At 31.8% G+C, this 21,685-nt stretch overlaps 1 protein-coding gene across 1 annotated transcript in view; it reads left to right on the forward strand.

Annotated features, from left to right (window-relative positions):
• Window positions 1-21,685, forward strand: part of LOC143065152 (vacuolar-sorting protein SNF8-like) — a 44,549-nt gene that overhangs the window by 13,265 nt on the left and 9,599 nt on the right. Inside the window, exon 7 of the mRNA XM_076238541.1 lies at window positions 7,328-7,402. Within this exon, the coding sequence (XP_076094656.1) occupies window positions 7,328-7,402 (75 nt within the window). The remainder of the gene's footprint in view (window positions 1-7,327; window positions 7,403-21,685) is intronic.

Raw genomic sequence — 21,685 nt, forward strand, 5'->3', positions numbered from 1 at the left:
CAGTTTTACAACAATCAGAGGTAAGATGTTCAAGGTTGCACTGTACTACCAATAGGTACAACCTACCTAGTACAAAGTATTCCAGGAGAACTAAGCATGGATCATACAGCAGTTTTACAACAATCAGAGGTAAGATGTTCAAGGTTGCACTGTACTACCAATAGGTACAACCTACCTAGTACAAAGTATTCCAGGAGAACTAAGCATGGATCATACAGCAGTTTTACAACAATCAGAGGTAAGATGTTCATGGTTTCACTGTACTACCAATAGGTACAACCTACCTAGTACAAAGTATTCCAGGAGAACTAAGCATGGATAGTACAGCAGTTTTACAACAATCAGAGGTAAGATGTTCATGGTTGCACAGCCACTGTACTACCAATAGGTACAACCTACCTAGTACAAAGTATTCCTGGAGAACTAAGCATGGATCATACACCAGTTTTACAACAATCAGAGGTAAGATGTTCAAGGTTGCACTGTACTACCAATAGGTACAACCTACCTAGTGCAAAGTATTCCAGGAGAATTAAGCATGGATCATACAGCAGTTTTACAACATGTAGAGGTAAGATTTAGGAAATGGTTTCACTGTATTACCAATAGGTACAACCTACCTAGTACAAAGTATTCCAGGAGAATTAAGCATGGATCATACAGCAGGTTTACAACAATCAGAGGTAAGATGTTCATGGTTGCACTGTACTACCAATAGGTACAACCTACCTAGTACAAAGTATTCCAGGAGAACTAAGCATGGATCATACAGCAGTTTTACAACAATCAGAGGTAAGATGTTCATGGTTGCAAAGCCACTGTACTACCAATAGGTACAACCTACCTAGTACAAAGTATTCCAGGAGAACTAAGCATGGATTATACAGCAGTTTTTCAACAATCAGAGGTAAGATGTTCATGGTTTCAATGTACTACCAATAGGTACAACCTACCTAGTACAAAGTATTCCAGGAGAACTAAGCATGGATCATACAGCAGTTTTACAACAATCAGAGGTAAGATGTTCATGGTTGCAAAGCCACTGTACTACCAATAGGTACAACCTACCTAGTACAAAGTATTCCAGGAGAACTAAGCATGGATCATACAGCAGTTTTTCAACAATCAGAGGTAAGATGTTCATGGTTTCAATGTACTACCAATAGGTACAACCTACCTAGTACAAAGTATTCCAGGAGAACTAAGCATGGATCATACAGCAGTTTTACAACAATCAGAGGTAAGATGTTCATGGTTGCACACTGTACTACCAATAGGTACAACCTACCTAGTACAAAGTATTCCAGGAGAACTAAGCATGGATCATACACCAGTTTTACAACAATCAGAGGTAAGATGTTCAAGGTTGCACTGTACTACCAATAGGTACAACCTACCTAGAACAAAGTATTCCAGGAGAACTAAGCATGGATCATGCAGCAGTTTTACAACAATCAGAGGTAAGATGTTCATGGTTGCACTGTATTACCAATAGGTACAACCTACCTAGTACAAAGTATTCCAGGAGAATTAAGCATGGATCATACAGCAGGTTTACAACAATCAGAGGTAAGATGTTCATGGTTGCACTGTACTACCAATAGGTACAACCTACCTAGTACAAAGTATTCCAGGAGAACTAAGCATGGATCATACAGCAGTTTTACAACATGTAGAGGTAAGATGTTCATGGTTTCACTGTATTACCAATAGGTACAACCTACCTAGTACAAAGTATTCCAGGAGAACTAAGCATGGATCATGCAGCAGTTTTACAACAATCAGAGGTAAGATGTTCATGGTTGCACTGTATTACCAATAGGTACAACCTACCTAGTACAAAGTATTCCAGGAGAATTAAGCATGGATCATACAGCAGGTTTACAACAATCAGAGGTAAGATGTTCATGGTTGCACTGTACTACCAATAGGTACAACCTACCTAGTACAAAGTATTCCAGGAGAACTAAGCATGGATCATACAGCAGTTTTACAACATGTAGAGGTAAGATGTTCATGGTTTCACTGTATTACCAATAGGTACAACCTACCTAGTACAAAGTATTCCAGGAGAACTAAGCATGGATCATACAGCAGTTTTACAACAATCAGAGGTAAGATGTTTATGGTTGCACTGTATTACCAATAGGTACAACCTACCTAGTACAAAGTATTCCAGGAGAACTAAGCATGGATCATACAGCAGTTTTACAACAATCAGAGGTAAGATGTTCAAAGTTGCACTGTACTACCAATAGGTACAACCTACCTAGTACAAAGTATTCCAGGAGAACTAAGCATGGATCATACAGCAGTTTTACAACAATCAGAGGTAAGATGTTCATGGTTGCACTGTACTACCAATAGGTACAACCTACCTAGTACAACGTATTCCAGGAGAACTAAGCATGGATCATACAGCAGTTTTACAACAATCAGAGGTAAGATGTTCATGGTTGCACTGTACTACCAATAGGTACAACCTACCTAGTACAAAGTATTCCAGCAGAACTAAGCATGGATCATACAGCAATTTTACAACAATCAGAGGTAAGAAGTTCATGGTTGCACTGTACTACCAATAGGTACAACCTACCTAGTACAAAGTATTCCAGGAGAACTAAGCATGGATCATACAGCAGTTTTACAACAATCAGAGGTAAGATGTTCAAGGTTGCACTGTACTACCAATAGGTACAACCTACCTAGTACAAAGTATTCCAGGAGAACTAAGCATGGATCATACAGCAGTTTTACAACAATCAGAGGTAAGATGTTCAAGGTTGCACTGTACTACCAATAGGTACAACCTACCTAGTACAAAGTATTCCAGGAGAACTAAGCATGGATCATACAGCAGTTTTACAACAATCAGAGGTAAGATGTTCATGGTTTCAATGTACTACCAATAGGTACAACCTACCTAGTACAAAGTATTCCAGGAGAACTAAGCATGGATCATACAGCAGTTTTACAACAATCAGAGGTAAGATGTTCAAGGTTGCACTGTACTACCAATAGGTACAACCTACCTAGTACAAAGTATTCCAGGAGAACTAAGCATGGATCATACAGCAGTTTTACAACAATCAGAGGTAAGATGTTCAAGGTTGCACTGTACTACCAATAGGTACAACCTACCTAGTACAAAGTATTCCAGGAGAACTAAGCATGGATCATACAGCAGTTTTACAACAATCAGAGGTAAGATGTTCATGGTTTCACTGTACTACCAATAGGTACAACCTACCTAGTACAAAGTATTCCAGGAGAACTAAGCATGGATCATACAGCAGTTTTACAACAATCAGAGGTAAGATGTTCATGGTTGCACAGCCACTGTACTACCAATAGGTACAACCTACCTAGTACAAAGTATTCCTGGAGAACTAAGCATGGATCATACACCAGTTTTACAACAATCAGAGGTAAGATGTTCAAGGTTGCACTGTACTACCAATAGGTACAACCTACCTAGTACAAAGTATTCCAGGAGAATTAAGCATGGATCATACAGCAGTTTTACAACATGTAGAGGTAAGATTTAGGAAATGGTTTCACTGTATTACCAATAGGTACAACCTACCTAGTACAAAGTATTCCAGGAGAATTAAGCATGGATCATACAGCAGGTTTACAACAATCAGAGGTAAGATGTTCATGGTTGCACTGTACTACCAATAGGTACAACCTACCTAGTACAAAGTATTCCAGGAGAACTAAGCATGTATCATACAGCAGTTTTACAACATGTAGAGGTAAGATTTAGGAAATGGTTTCACTGTATTACCAATAGGTACAACCTACCTAGTACAAAGTATTCCAGGAGAATTAAGCATGGATCATACAGCAGGTTTACAACAATCAGAGGTAAGATGTTCATGGTTTCACTGTTTTAACAATAGGTACAACCTACCTATTACAAAGTATTCCAGGAGAACTAAGCATGGATCATACAGCAGTTTTACAACAATCAAATGTAATATGTTTATGGTTGCACTGTACTACCAATAGGTACAACCTACCTAGTACAAAGTATTCCAGGAGAATTAAGCATGGATCATACACCAGTTTTACAACAAGCAGAGGTAAGACTCCTGCATCATAGAAGGGGGATATCCTGATTTTCCTCTGTCCCATGGCCTGACTGTCTGTTTTTCATGTATGTATGTCACAATTTTCTTAGGAACTGTTATTAACTTTTACTGATAAGCAGCTCATGCAAAAGATCTGGTCAATTTAGTACAGACGTGTGTATCAAAATTTAAAGGTCAAATGTCCATCTTGTTTGGAGTGCAAATGTGATTTTGTGTTACAGGTGGGGAAAAAAGCACAAACTTTCTGCACCAACACAAGAGAAATGTAGCTTGATGAAAATTTAAGAAAAAATCTTTATTCATTTAGAATTTATTCATAAAATTTAACCTGGATTGCCAGTGACAAGCAGGTCTAGTTATAATTAGATTCTGTCTGTCAAATTCACATTTAATTGTCAAACAAAACTATTTTTGGCCACTAAAAGCTGTTAAGAGTACCTTGTTTCTGTCGTACGTAACTCAAGATTTCAATCTGATTAAAAATGTGTTATTCCTATTTTGGGGAAATTATTATTTTTTCTTTGTTTTCCAATGTGTTTGAAGTTCCAAGGATCCGGATTTTTTTTTAACCTAAATTTGGTCATTTTGAGATAACTTTAAGTTGGTGCCCTTTTTCAAAAAAAGATTGTTAAAATCACATTACTAAGTATGCTCATACTTGTAGCCTCAAGGAACTTGTTTTACTGTTGCTTGCAACGCATTTACTGCATGAATTTTCCTACCATTTTCCTAAAATCGTTCAAGGGCAATTAAGGGAAAGCAACAGTTTAAAAATGGAATGATTTTAATGACTCAAAACGATAAATTTCTCAGACAAGGCATATGTTTCTTTTGATTTTGAAGACAAAATTAAAACCGGATGTTTTGCGAAATTCTGAAACGAGCCATTCTGGACATTTCTGCGTTAAGTCTTGTTCATCAAATTCACAGGAAATCATCGGCTTTATTTTTTTTTACCTTTGATAGTGTTTGAATATGAATGATAATAGTTGCACTTGCTTTATTTAGCATGAAATCATTTTCAATTTACGAATTAATGTCTAATCTGCAGAAGAGGATTTTGACATGCGTATTACATTGTAAACAAACTACGTTTGTTAGTAGTGACAAAATACTTTTTTCTAGACTACGTAAATGAAATCAAGTTTTAATTTAATTTCAAATCAGAATTGACAATTGTCTTAGCTGAAATTTAATTAAATAATGAAGACATTTGTTATGGAGCTTGTGATTAATAGCCAGGTGTGAATTAAAAACACAGGTAAATAGATTAGAGATCATTAGCTAATATTCCCCTGAGGCATTAATATAGATATTAGGAGGGCCTTCAGGATTATAACACTATACTGGAGTGGCAGTTTTATTACAGGAAAGGGATAACAAAACAAAAACAAGTTTAAAATGGGGATTTAGAAACTAGATCTTAACAAAATGATCGAAATTATTTCTATTAAAAAGAAAATTTGTCCTAAATCCCAATTCCATGTTTAGGACAAACACTTTCAGTTTAGGACAAGACTTGTAAATAAGACCATTTCTGGACCCTTGGTTGGAACTTATATAGCTTGTTCGGGTAATCTGCCTGAATATCCCAGTCATAACTATACTCATTCATAGATATATGTCAGTGCTATAAAAATCAGCCTTATTCTTAACTTTTGAATGAAGGCTTTCTAATAAATAAATATTTCATCCTGAATATTAAACAAACAATAATAGATCAATCTTATATATAATGCTCTTTATGTGTTAGACACTTACTAACAGTAGTTTGGTTGTTGTAAGTCAAAAGATTCTATTAGGTGTGAAATAATGCAATGACGATAGCAAGGTCATTAATTATTCAAATTTCATGTATTTTAATTCAAAACATGGTTTATATTTGTTTACCAAAAGTCATCAGGGAATTTCATTTGTAAAAAAATAAATTTCATTTGTAAAAAAATAAATTTCATCAGAAAAGTTTTTTTAAACATAGTTCCATTGGGGTAACAAAGTATAACTTCATTAAAATCAATCTTCATAAATATGCAATCAATGTTTTGTAAATTTTATCAGTTATCTTTGGAGTTCAAAAAACAGTCAAAAGTTCTGAAATGTATTAATTACGAAAGGTTATATGAATTGAGAATAAGATAAGAATTTTGTTTTCAATACGTGTTTGTATTTACTGATTTTTTTTTACATGTTTAAACAAACAATACATCAAATGAATTATTTATATCTTCATATTTAACTCTCTGGTTTGTTGATAATTAATTCAAGAAATTTTGTTTTGGACTATTTTGATCTTTTATATTTTCATTCAATCTTTGTTTTTGATTACTATCTGGATTGTTAATGATCATTAAACTTTTGTATTTGGCCAGCTGGTTATTTTATAATCACAAAACATCTTTGAATATGATTGTATTGATCTCTTATTATTGTATTGATCTCTTATTATCATATCATGCATTTGTATTTGACTCTCTGTTCTTGTAAACTTAGCATGACAACCTCTATGTGATAAAAAATTGACATTAATGTTATGTTATCCTGAAGCTGTCAAAAATGTTTGTCCCAGAGAGTTATTTTTTCAGTCTTGAATTTCTTTTCTGTTTGTTTAAAGACTAATCTCAATGTGAATGAAAAGTAAAAGCATTTGATGGAACAAATTAAAAAAAAATTTTGGCCCAATTACTTCAAATTGAAGAACTTAAATTTTATATACAACTAGCTAATATTACTCATTCATGTTGGAAACTTGAAACACAAAATTTCTTGTGTCTACTTGGTCAAGTTTTCATCAATATAAATACTTGCAAAATATGAAGACTCAGTCCCTTAGTTTCTATCACCTTTTCATGCAAATGATTCAGTGATTGACATTAAAAAGAGTTTTAGTTTATGTATTTTAATATTTTCATTAAGCATTAATTAAAGGCAACAGTAGCTATTCAGATGTTAGATTATACATAGCTGATCTTGTTCTCAGTTCAAACATTCATAGACAATTATGATCAACAGTTTTAGTATTGAGTTTACATAATTGTGTAAGATTAATCATAATTTAAAGCTCTTGTCTACAACACAATTATACTGGTATTATCTTGTTTCTTCTCTGCTTAACACATGAGTTAATCTCTATATACTAGAGTAAGATAATACATATTGCATGAACCTGATTAATTGTATAATCTAACTCTTTACTTTCCTGAGACTAACAGTAATTTGGTGTTTTTTTACAGTCTAATGGTTTTATTACGAAGACTGAGTTGATGTCCCAACTGAAGTGGGAGGATGAAAGAGCTAGCAGAGCTTTGGTAGGTTTTTCATACTAATGAGTCTTATGTTGAAATATGCTATTGAGATGAAGTTCAGTTAGTGTAGGAATCATACACATCTCTAGTCAAATGTTGTAAGACAAAGTTCAATACAGAAAAAGTACTTTTGATATTTGTGTTAGCAATGATTTAAACGAGTTCATGGACTGTCTACTCTTGGTCATGCACAAGCGAGTTTCATAGCATTTATCCCCTCAAATTTTATTATCTTTCAGATATAACTGTTTGCAGTAATAACATATAGCTTAGAATAAATCAATTGATAGATACAAACAATTGTTGACAGATTTTTAATGATAGTAATTCATTGCTTTTTAAAAGTACATTTTATGCATTTATTGATCTAATTCTCACATTTCTAATGGATTGTAGCTTTAAAAGTATAATTACTACATATATTATTATTTTGATATTCATATGCAGTTCTAAATGCATACAAACTTTTCTCCCTATTATAAGATCACTATAATTGTCACTTAAAGAATTTGCTATCATTCATGATTTATAATCAGAAGCTGTTGCATTATAATTGGAGATCTCATTTCAAGATGATTGTTAATCCTGTCTCTTTTAAAGTACTACTATTAATCTGAATTAATATAATCCTCACTAAATTGTTACTATTTTTGGGATAAGGTTCCATAATTTTGTACATCACCGCTAGTTTTTGGTGGGGTTCGTGTTGCTAAGTCTCTAATTTTCTATGTTATGTCTTGTGTACTATTATTTGATTGTCTGTCTTTTTCGTTTTTAGCCAGTTTATTTTGGAACTATGAGTTTAAATACCCTGCCCCTCTTTTCTTTTGCCTCTAAAAGTAGTTGTTTCACATTAGAAAAAAACCTGTAACTGAGAAAGGGTGATGATGACAGTGTAGGATGGTACTATCTTTAAGTTATATCATCTGAAAAATACCTGTACAAAACTTGGAGCTTTCAGATTCTATTTGTAAATGATAGAAATAAGTTAAATGATGGTGTCATAAAACTATTTTTAAAGATTTGTTAAAGATGATCTTTTTTGAAATTTTTTGGCAAGGTAAAACCCACTCTTATAGGGATTCTAATGGTTTCTAAAATAAATTGATGGTATGGAGTATTTAACTGTGATAGAATGACTCCTTTTAATTAGTTCTGAAGTTTATCAATTTCTTAGATATTTATCAAAATGTCAGAGAAAATATTAATTGACATTATTTAAACTAAATTGGCACTATTTTATAGATCTTTGAGTTGTGATGTAATCGTTGTACATTGTATTGTCGTAATTGTATAATATTTATCAGTGTTAATAAATTCCAATTATAATCAAATTTAACAATGTAAAATTAATAAATTTTATAATGATAAGTTGTATAGTGCAAGAGATTTTGAGATTTGCCAAGTAATAAAAAATGTAGTACCTTCCTATTTTTTTACAATTCTTAGAATTTTTATTTTCCCTTCTGAGCATAGATTTTTTTTTGTTACATATTACTCAGATTCTGTAATATGAAATGAATTGCTATTTAGTCTGATATTTTGTAAGATGAGATGTGATGATTTTCATATTTGCTGGCCATTGACTTCCTGGTGATGAATCCTGATGATAAGTTGATACCCATTGATTTTTTATACCCACTTAACATGGTATTTTTGATCAGTTTTAGTCAATGTTTGATACCAAATGGGGGTATATACAGTCAAACCTTCTTTAGACACCACCTGTATTATAAGACCATAAATTTTAGATCCCTCTGTAGAACATTTCATAAAGTTCGAACCTGTATTAAGGATGTACACCTCTGAGGAGCCAAAAATTTCTAGAATTAAACTTTTTTTCTTAACCTGATTTTAGGGTTTTTAAGACTTAAAAATTATTAGTGAAGGAAAAATCATATGGTGGTGCACTTCTTTTTTTGCTACAGCCCTTTGAAAATGCCCAATTTTGATGATTTTCCCATTTTTCATCGATTTTTGGAAAATGACGCAGTCATTGTTCCATTACTGGCGACCTGAACTTCATTACATTTCTCTGCCTACCGCGCTTGGTTTCGTATTTACTATTTTCTATACAAACTGGAATTTGCTTGTGTTATCATTATGCATGAGAGGTCATTGTGTAGTAATCAGCCAGGAACCAGTTTACAAACTACTGGTTTCTGCTTGTATTCCACTACACTCGAACAAAGTGTTGTAGTTTGACGGGAACCAGTTTAGAATTTGTAAACTACAAAACGTAATCGGTTATTGTTCATTCCGTTTTGGTATTTCATACCGACTTTTATGGTTTGAATAAGCTTAAGACCCTTCAAACATTAATGTGATAGGTATATTAAAGACTGTTTTACAAAAGGATGGAACTGTTTTGCTTTCAAAGTCGTACTATAGTGATATCTGTTATGTACGGATTTCCACTCTCACCGGTTAATTTCTTCTTTTACACGTGCTTTTGAAACTTCCTGTTTAAACATCGCAAGTTTTAAAATTGTTTTTTGAGTGAATTTAACTTATTTTAACAATCATGAAGCGTTCCAGAATCATTTTCAAGCAGTTTCTTCTTCTCTTTGATGATGGAAAATAGGTTTTTCTCAAGAAAATACCGCAAACGATCGCAGAGGAATTGAAACGTACAAGTCAAGTCGGCACCTGGTTAAATTGGCATCTAGTCAAATCGGCACCTATTTGACGTCAATTCGGCATCCAATAATTTTTGTTATAATATTTTCTATTCAATTAATTAATAACTGTTACCAAGTACATAGTGAATATGTTGTTGTGTATTTAGGTAAACAACGAAACCAAAGTGAAATTATGTTGTTGTGTATAAAGGTAAACAACGAAGCCCTTACCCAAGCTGTTGTTTTAACAATTAGACAATTATTAAAATGAAATGGAAAACTATGAGTCCCTTTCAATAAATCAAACTTTCATGCAAAATAATAAGCAAATTTAAGGTGTTTTTTCCAGTAAAGTTTAAAAAGCATTAAACAAACAATCCTGTAAAATGCTCAACTGGTTTGAAAGTGCATAAAAATATCCAATATCTCATGTATTAGTCCAAATAATTATGACGTCTGGCAAGGCTATTTTATTTTTTTCTGTGATGTCTTCCTACAAAGTTCGTAGGAAGGCTTCGTAGGAAGGCGTCCCAGAAAAAAATTAACATAGCCTTGCGGTCATAGAAAGGTGTCCCAGAATAAAATTTAAAAAGCCTTGCCAGACGTAATAATTATTTTGACTACTCATATATATATATCATTAAAAATACACCAAAAAAGTCATTAAGTTGAGAAAAATAAATATATACAAAATGTACATGAACACCCAAAAATGTGAAAGTTAGTATTTAACTCTTATTGCTTAAATACTGAAAAAAATTCTGGCAACCCCTTACTTATTTTTACTCTTTTTGCTTAAAATACTGTTCAAATTTATATTTAACATGGGTAACGAATTGACTATATCAGGTGTCGATTTAACAAGGTGCTGATTTGTCCAGGTGCCAATTTAACCAGGTGCCGGTTTGACTAGAATTCTTTGACAAATGTTAGAAATTACCTGAGTTTCATTAGACCTTTGATAACAGTAACAAAAAAATTATTTACTTAATATTTTGTGGGAGAAGGGGGTTCAGACTATGTGGTATCAGGTCTGTTCGCGCCCAATACACTTTCGCACCCTACACGTTCGCACCTCGCACGTTCGCACCCAAGGTCTGTTTGCACTCTACTCATTCGCGCCCAATTTTAATTCAAATTCAAGTTGAATAATTGGAAAATCATGATTGTTGTTTTAAATTGCTTTGGTGTAAATACTGAATGTATTTATAGCTTGGTATGAGTAAAACATTGAAGATTTTAAAGGAAAAACACAAAAGATAATTGTTTTTAACAGCTTGGTCCCTTTGATCTGAAACAACGAAACAATAAAATATAGGAACCAAAATATAGCAATCCACTATTATAACCAAAACATGATAAAATCTATTCAACACACAGAAAAAAACATAGTCAGAATCTCACTTCATTTTGAAAGAAGTCAATGAAACAAAGTTATAGCAATACACTAACCAAAACATGATTAAGAGTTATTCAACACAAAATAAAACGTTGACAAAATACCACTTTATTTAGAAAGGATTATTATAATTTTTAACAATACGCTATCTAAAACATGATTAAGATTTATTCAACACAAAAAACAAATGCTGTCTCACTTTATTTTGAGACAATGACAACAATTATACTTATAAGAAAACACTTGCTTACAGAGTTATTAAACACAAAACCAATTAAGATTGGGTGCGAACATGTAGGGTGTGAAAGTGAAAGGGGCGAACATGAGTGGGCGCGAACGGACCCCGATTCAGACTATGTACCAGTGAGAAATATACAAGCCTTTCTACGGTATTTATTTTTACAATTCAGGTAGTCTTGACCTATTCATTTGTCTTAAAAAACAGCCAGTTGTCACCTTCACTTCACACACACACACATATACGAATATCAATTATATGCTTACGAGACATGTTGCATTGTTAAACTAATTACGGTATGTGAAAATCAAGACTTGCATAAAAACTATCCCAATATTAGAGACAGTGGCGTCATTTTTCTTCAGAGCTTTCAGCTCTTTGATTACCTATTTTGGGGCTATTATTGTGAAAAAAGTCACAGTTCTACAATTAAACTTTTTTTTAATACTTTCCATAAAGATGAAGTGGACCAATCTGAATAAATTTCACTTAAAAAAAAACTATAGGTAGGTGTTAATATAAGAAAGTTTTATCATATTTTGACGCTTTTTTGTGTAAAATTTACCATGCTGTCCATTTTGTATTTTTGTGATTTTTCTCAGTTTGAAGAACAAAATGCATATTATTATACCCCACGCAATGAAGTTGCGGAGGGTATAATGTTTTTGACCCGTCCGTCCGTCAGTCCGTCCGTCCGTCAGTCCTGTTTCTTGTCATCGCAACTCCTCTCAAACCACACAACAGAATTTCACAAAACCTTTTTATATGAAAAGGACATGTTATGTAGTTGTGCATATCGACAGGAAATTACGATTCAATATTTTTTCTAGGAGTTACGCCCCTTTGAACTTATTTGCCTCAATGTACTACTGCAACAGTTTGTCATCGCAACTCCTCTCAAACCACACAACAGAATTTCATGAAACCTTTTCAGATAATAAGGACATACTACGTAGATGTGCATATCGACAGGAAATTACGATTCAATTTTTTTTCTAGGAGTTACGCCCCTTTGAACTTATTTACTTTAATGTACTACTGCAACAGTTTGTCATCGCAACTCCTCTGAAACTACATAACAGAATTTCATGAAACCTTTTCAGATAATAAGGACATACTATGTAGATGTGCATATCGACAGGAAATCACGATTCAATTTTTTTCTCTTTGAACTTATTTGCTTTAAGGTACTACTTCAACAGTTTGTCATCTCAACTCCTCTAAAAACATACAACAGAATTTCATGAAATTTTGTAGATAATAAGGACATACTATGTAGATGTGTATATTGACAGGAAATTATTATTCAGTATTTTTTCTTATACAATTTTTTTTTCTTATACTTACTTATTTAATTTCTCCAATGACAATGTGGGGACGTGGGGTATGTGAGCGTGCTCACTAAGGTTCTTTAATTTCAACTTTTTTGTTATAAATGATTGGAAAAATACATATCTAAGAAATTTGAAAAGACCAAAATGATATGGGATGTACATGATTCTTGAAAAAACATTTTTTGTATCCCTAACCCATTTTCTCAAAATTTTGGCTAAAAATACTGACTTGATTGGTCGTAAAATTTGAAAACTGGATTATTCAAAAACTATTCATTGTAAATACACAATTTTTTCACAGAGTTATGTTTGATTATAACATTTTAAAAATTCATTGATATTTTCCACTTGTATCACATGTTTTGGAAATAATTCAAGAACTAGATTTCAACGAGACTGAACGAGACTGATAAGTCAGAAGAATATATCCTTAAAAGACCACCTGTCTTTAGAGACCCCCTGTATTATTCTCCCTTTAGTGGTCTCTCAAAAGAGATTGCACTGTATATATACTTTGCAGGACATCACATCATACAAAATTTGTATAAAAGTTTTTGTTTGTTTTGTGTTATTTGATCAACTGCTTTATATGTTAACAGTATTACACAGTTAAAAGCTGTCAATGATTTTATTACAATGCATGTGATACAGATCTGTGTGTTTTACATTTGAATTATTTACTATTTAGCAATAATGAGTAAGCAGTATACTTACACGTGATCAATTTGAAGTATTTAATATGCTATTGCATCTACCTCCATACTTCTTACATGAAGGCAGATTCTGCAGTTATGCACCAATGACTTTGAAATTATAGAATTGATCATGTTGATATGAATGTTTATGAAGTAGTAGTTTACAACATTTACTATGTATGATTTGCTGTTGAAATACAATTTCAATTTCAAACAGAATGTTCAGTCTTACTTCAGTGACCATGTGCAAATGATAAGTTTTCTATGAATAATGTGTAAGATAAAGTATTTAATTTATGAGATGCTTTTATTATATCCCACATAAAATATAACAAAGTTGCGTAGGGTATGATGTTTTGACATGTCTGTCAGTACTGTTTTTATCACAAAAACTTACTTGATACCACAAAATCTTAGTAGATAATAAGGACATACTAATGTAGATGTTAAAACCATGAATCATGGTTTATTTCTAGTTTTCATTCACTTTCAATTTAGAAATTAGGACATAATATACTTTTTGATTCAAGCATCACTGATTAGTCTTTTGTTGGAAGAAATGTGCGTTTGCATACAAAATATTAATTCTGGTATCTATGATAAGTTTATATACTATGGCAACAGTTTTTCAGCACTACTCCTCTAAAACAAACTACAGCATTTCATGAAACTTGTTATTGAAAACATAATATGTAGATGTGCATATTCATAAGACATTTTTATCGGTTGACTTTTACAGGAAGAATAAAGGCAACAGTAGTATACCGCTGTTCAAAACTCGTAAATCTATGGACAAAGAACAAAATCGGGGTAACAAACTAAAACTGAGGGAAACGCATTAAATATAAGAGGAGAACATCAACACAACATTAAAATGTAACACACACAGCAACGGACTAAGCATTAGACAAAATCAATTGAGAATAACAAATATAACATCAAAACCAAATACATGAATAAGGGATAGAAAAGTACCATGACATGTCTTATACTATTCTAGAGGGATAGAAGTTATGGAATTTACAAATGTACCAATATGAATTAAACAACAAAATGACTCTATTAAAGGTTCGTTCCAATGCATTGGTTATTTTTGACCAATTCTTGCATTTTTTGAAAACTTGAAAATTATAATAGTTTGGCTGAAATTGTAAACAACAAAAGAAATCAGCAATAAAAAAAAATCTACAACAATGCCAAATGACTTAAACCATCAATTGTTTTTGAATAAATAATATTTGTTTTGGAGAAGCAAAATAAAGCTAAAGCAATTGCAAAATAGCATACATTTTAATGACAATTTACAATGATTAATGACAGTAAACAAAAAACTACTCAACAAAGCCATGTCAAGCATATAACTACAACTGTTATGAAATGAAAATTTATAATCTTAACTTATGCAATACAAATACAAATACAAAGTTTTTTGTTGTCAATTATGACGCCCAATAATTTGAGCGGTACATTTAAGATCAATTTCATACAAGTGATTACATATTGATTACATTGATTATTTAACAATTAAACAAAGTCAAATCTTTTTCAACAAAATAATTTCTGCAGAAATAATATATATAGTTTTGAAATATAATATAGATGGACAAACTACCAGTGACTAAACTGTATCTAGAATTGATTTTCTCTCTTTGAATAAAGTACACAATAATAAACTTACTTTTTTAATTATAACATTATCCTCAGATGACATTAACCATATTGATTTTGATTTATTTGGGAGGCTTTTGAAGTTTTTGTTAACCTTAACCTTATGTGCTGCATGAAGAATTTAACACAATTTGTTTTGTTACTCCATATCATAGTTTTTATCCCTTAAATGATGATTTGTGACCAAATCTTGTATTAATTTCCTCTATTTTTTTGCTAACAATTAACCATATAGTGAGGCATACAAAAAAGACAGCAAAAAAATATCAGCTCCTAAAATATTTAAAAATCATAAGTCATTCTTTATGCATACTAATTAGTGACAAATACTGTCTCCTTTGGGAGTCTCTACTTTTTTCAATCTTCCAACATTTCCTCTGTTGTCAAACTTTTATTTAAATTAGAAAAATAACAGTTGCCAATTACATATTATTTTTAAGTAAAATAATTATGAAGGGAAATGAAGGACTTGCAGTTGTGTAATTTGGTAAATGAACACAACATGTTATGCATTTTATATTGATACAGTTGATTTCAGTAAAAGTTGCTTTAAAATTTAAGGATTTTAAATGGTTTATTCGGTAAACTTTAATTTATACAAGGCAATGTTACTTGAGAATATAATTGCATGTACAATATATATCTGATGCAAATCATACTTTAAGTAGTGTAGAAAGGTAAGTATTTATTAATGGATGATTATCAGTTTGGGATATATCCTTCATTGTTCCCCACTGTCAGTGTTGGCACTAAATACATATTAACAATATTGATTTATGAAGGATTTTAAAATTGAATTCTGCCCAGATAGTAAATTAAAATGCTGAAGAGTAAATTTATTCAGAGTGTTGACTTGATCATCATTTCCAAAGGGAATTATCATTGTAATTTAGAAATGTATTAGATTACTGTTTTTTTTCCTAATTAACTCTCTGTTGCTAAATCTAGTGTGTAATGGCCATGTATAATGATACAACCTTATCAGCTTATTATAGTAAACTTTTAAAAAGCATGCTATTTACATGATCAGTTGGGATTTCCTCTGTAATGAACAATAGGATTAATCTAGTCTTTTGAGTTGCCCACTACAATTTTCCTTCCTTCCTGTTTTATACAGTTTGTGATTTGAGTAGAGAAATTTGATGATGTCCAACCTACAGATACATGTAATACCCTCCTACTTTACACTATTATAATTGAACACATTGTCATTCATGTGCAAGAATGAACATATCATTAGTTACCAATTCATGATTATTGAAATAGTATATGGTAATCATTGAATATTTTACTTACCAAAAAGAAAACTTAACAGGGAATTAACTCAAATATTATTGTCTGTCTAAATAACATCTTTTAAAACTTATGGTGTTAAGGGGGCTCCTTGGTAAAAATCATTTTTTTTTTGTAATATAGGATTTCGCTATATTTTTTTATAAACGAACTTTATCATATTCTTAAAAGAAAAATGAAATAAAAAAATGGGGTCACCGTTCATTTAAGCTCACAATCTGCCTCCAGAAGAAGCATACAATTTTGTTAATGTCCTTTTTTTCTGTTGAACTAATAGGAGAAATAGAGGTAATATCGAAATAAAAGAATAACCTAATTACAGAAATCGATTAAATTTTACAATTATTTAGTTTATGTACAGCTTATTTGAAAACAATAATAAAAAATATAGGTCACTGATGAGTTAAAAAAGATATTTCAAATTTAATGCCAAAAAATGGCATTTTTGCACCAAAGGGAGATAATTTGGAGCTTTTTCAATGTTATAAACATTTAAAAAGTCATCTGGGGCCAAACCGAATCGATTTTTTGGGTTGATTTTTTTACCATATCATAAAGTAATAACTAATAGTGTAATAAATAAAATGTGTAATGAAAAAATAGAGGTTCATTTTTTTGCTGAAATTTTTGTACCCGCGAGCCACCATAATCATGTTAATTGAATGTGCCAAAAATCACTAGGCATCTATCTTGCTTTTCTATCTGAATTGCTTTTAGATATTTAAGATTGTACCAATTTCAACAGCTTTCATCTCAAATTAACTAATGACTACCAACTTTGAGTTGTCAGCTGCTTGTAAACATATAAAGTTTTGATTATTTCAGTAATTGCCTCAATCCAAATTTAATTCAATGTTTTTATTCATTGTTTAGAATGCAGCAAACAAACACTCTCATACCTGAAAATGGTTTTCAATTTCAGTTAAAATGGTAATATTATTTTTCTCTTTTAAAAATTTAAATAGTAACATGCCATTTTCCAATTCTTATTTTACTCTCAATATGAAATTGATATGTCATGGTTAATTGAAAACGTTGGATGCATTTACCTAACAAGTGATTTGGAATTATTTAGATCTGTTGAATGATTGTAAAAGTGTAGTCTTCTTATCATTGACATTTGACGGCAGATTTTGATTGTTTATAGAACATTCACTCACAGCTTGACTAGACAGTTGAGATCTTGGCATGTTTTTTTGGCATCTAAGGCTACATTAGAAAATGAAAATGAAACAATACTCCATTACAAAATAACAAGATATCTAAATTAACATACTCACCACTTATTGCAAAACTTTTAGGAATTTTGGTCATCAATGCTCTTAAACTTTGTACTTTATTTAGCCTTTTTAACTTTTTTTGGATTCGGGTGTCACTGATGAGTCTTTTGTGGACGAAACGCGCGTCTGGCGTATATACTAAATTTAGTCCTGGTATCTATGATGAGTTTATTATTAACCTCAAAGATTAGCTCAGAGATACTCAAAGTGACCTATATGAAATTTGAGTTTAATATTAAAGATAATAAACCAAAAATTAACATCACCAAAATGTAAAAGCCTGAGAAGTGAAATTCATGTGCATTGGGAACATAACCTTTAAGAATTAAGTAGTTTTACATCATTTTGTCAACTGAAAATTTCTCAAGTGTCACTTTCATAGCTATATCACGCCAGTTCTAAAACATTAAATGTTTGGTTTATTTATTGTACATGGGGAAGCTTCTTTTCTTGCTTAAAGTTACTAGTATTAGAAATTACAAATTCCTTTCATCAAACCATTCAGCATGGTAAAATATACTCTTCATAATCCCTAGTGAAAAACATATGATTAACTGGAAATATACATGGAAAGATATAAATTTCAAAGGTTTAAGCTTTTAAAATTAACATGCTTGAATGTAAAATGTGTATGCTTTAGTAATCAGAGTCTGTAAACAGTAAAGTTTTCAACAAAAACAATAAATTCCTTTTCTAAGACCTCAAAAAAAAAAAAAAGATGGAAACTGAAATGAATTATTCAAACTACAACTAAAAGACTAAGCAGAATACAGGAAGCTTAGTTACTGGTAATTTGTATTTGATTTTAAAACGTTTCATGTTTTAAAAGTTTGCTTAATTATGTAAATACATATCTGGTAAATTATTCTTACATTCTTTAAAAAAAGATCACTTGAAATCATGCTGTATTCTGAATAAAGGACCTGACTTCATAGATTTGATGAGAGATGCATGTTACCACGCCCAACATCAGTACACAATTTACTTCTATTGAAATTCACTAAATTCATTACACACTTGTTTACTATGATATTAAATGAAACGTAGGACGTGTGTGGATGTACATGAGACATGAAATCTAATTATCACGAAAGATGAACTTTTTTTAACAAATATTTATTGAATTCTGTAATGAGATTATGAAGAAAACTTTTATCTGTTTGGTACACTTAAATTGCTGATGCTACTGACACTTTATATTACAATCAAGTGTAGACCTACTGACACTTTATATTACAATCAAGTGTAGACCTACTGACACTTTATATTACAATCAAGTGTAGACAGTCATGTTGTAGACACTTTATATTACAATCAAGTGTAGACAGTCATGTTGTAGACACTTTATATTACAATCAAGTGTAGCCAGTCATGTTGTAGACATGTTAAGGGTTAATTAGGGGGAAAAATCATTTATAAACATTTATTTTGTTTACAAGAATTACTTTTAAAATTGCTTCATAACTGTAAATTTTAGAAAATCACAATTCAAGAATTTAAGGATTACCAGTCTTCATGCTTGACAACAGTTGACAGGCTTTAAAAATATCTTAAATTGCTGAAAAGTCAAGGAGAAATATTTCTCTAATATCAGTAACCATACAACTTGTGAAAAGAAATTCTGACAATTGATAACACAATTATATACAAATACTCCAAAAGACCAGATGACATGAAAGATTACTTTTGCTTACAGTTATAAAATTTGACTAATTTTCTTTCTCCGACTCAGTGATCAACCAATCTAAATACTGGACTTGTGTTTTAAACACAAATTCAGTATTAAAAAAATGTGTACATGTATGACTGCATTCCTGATGTATATTTTCAGTGTTTGATCTCTTATTGACAGTTAAAGATCCCAAATGGTTTGATCCAGTTCACTTGGTTTTGACATAATAACTTAAGAACGTTCGATGGATACATATAGTTTTCTTTTCTTTTTTTCAGCTTTCATAATATACACTGAGAGAACCTGCATGAATTTCTTGTCATTTTTTGTTACCTCAATGCAGAAATTGGGGAACTACTATCCATTTCGCCAGGGCTTTGATAATTTTATTCGAGTTTGGATAGTTCCAAAACACAGTCAGCACAGGTTATGTTCACATTGACAGCTTTTATTTCTGCTTGAAGTTATCTTACAAATCTTTCCAGTATGTGGTATATAGTCTTAGTTGGTTGTATTAAGCAGATAGTATGCATTTTATGTTTACTGTTCGTTGTCAGTTTTATTATTAGTAAAATACCCTTCCACAGTAAACCAATACAGAGAATCAGTCCTAACTTTTGAAATGTAGTGCATTTTGAAAATCAACTTGGTATAGATGTCCATTGGGTTATTCAGGTTCCATCAAGACATTGAGCTATTCAGTATGAATGTAAGACTATACTGTAAGTTCATTAAGTCTCCCAAACAAAGTTTGGAGACTTATTGGTTTTGCTCAGTTCTTATTAAGGTCTTTCCTTTTACAAAAGGGAAAGACCTTACTGTATTTCTTCTGTTTATTATTAAGGTCTTTCCTTTATCTATAAGGAAAGACCTTACTGTATTTCTTCTGATTAAGGTCTTTCCTTTTACTAAAGGGAAAGACCTTACTGTATTTCTTCTGATTATTATTATTATTATTATTATTATTATTATTATTATTATTATTATTCTTTTTGTTCCGCCAAACTTTGACGAAGTTAGCCTCCGTAACCGTAAGACTTGTCGCTTTCATGTTCACACTTTGTATCGGTGTCATGAATACCTATCCGGAACTCACCCTGTGAGTCGAAATATTTTGTCGGTTCGGAGTAATCCCTCCGAAACCCAAAAACCTTGTTATCATTCAAACTCCATAACCATAATAGGTAGAAAAAAAACAAAGGGAGGAATTTGTTCAGGAACAGACCCCGGTTCTTCGTTACATTTGGATCGAAAAGATTCAACGACTCATTGATAGGGTTATGCCCCTATGAAAATTAACCGGTGTCGGTTGGCCACCAAAACTCAGAAACCGTAAGTCGTAGACACCTAGGATCTTCACCAATCATCATCAATTCATGTATCTTTGAAAAAAACCTCAAGGTCAAATTTGTATTTTGACCTTGACCTTTGACCTAACACCTTGTTATGGGATAATCTCAGAAACCATTATACTTACAGAAGTTTTAAATAGTGGAAAATGTTAGGGTCATTACGGCGCAACTTTGTTACATTTCGACCGAAGAAATTTAACCTATTTTTAAGGGGCATAAAGCCTGTTTTAGGTTTCTGAAAAGACAAAATCAGCTTTTACTACATAACCAAAGGTCCTAGACCCATGGGGTCTTCAGCAATGACATTGGGGACTAATGACCTTGACAAAGGTCAAAAGGTCAAAGGTCAAGGTCAATTCCCATATATCTAATTATGTGTTTTTGACCTTATTTAAAGGATTTTCAGTGTGTTTTAAAGCTTTTCAATGCATTTTACGTCCATTGAAACATGTATTTTACGTTATAAAAGGAAAGACCTCTCAATTGTTCAAGAACAATTGACAGTTTAATTATTATTATTATTCTTCTTGTTCCGCCAAACTTTGACAAAATTTCCCTCCGTAACCGTAAACCATGTCGCTTTCATGTTCACACTTTGTATTGGTGTCATGAATACCTATCCGGAACTCACCCTGTGAGTCGAAATATTTTGTCGGTTCGGAGTAATCCCTCCGAAACCCAAAAACCTTGTTATCGTTCAAACACCGTAACCGTAATAGGTAGAAAAAAAATGA

Source organism: Mytilus galloprovincialis, chromosome 2, assembly GCF_965363235.1.
Source record: "Mytilus galloprovincialis chromosome 2, xbMytGall1.hap1.1, whole genome shotgun sequence".
In the NCBI taxonomy this organism is placed as follows: Eukaryota; Metazoa; Mollusca; class Bivalvia; order Mytilida; family Mytilidae; genus Mytilus; species Mytilus galloprovincialis.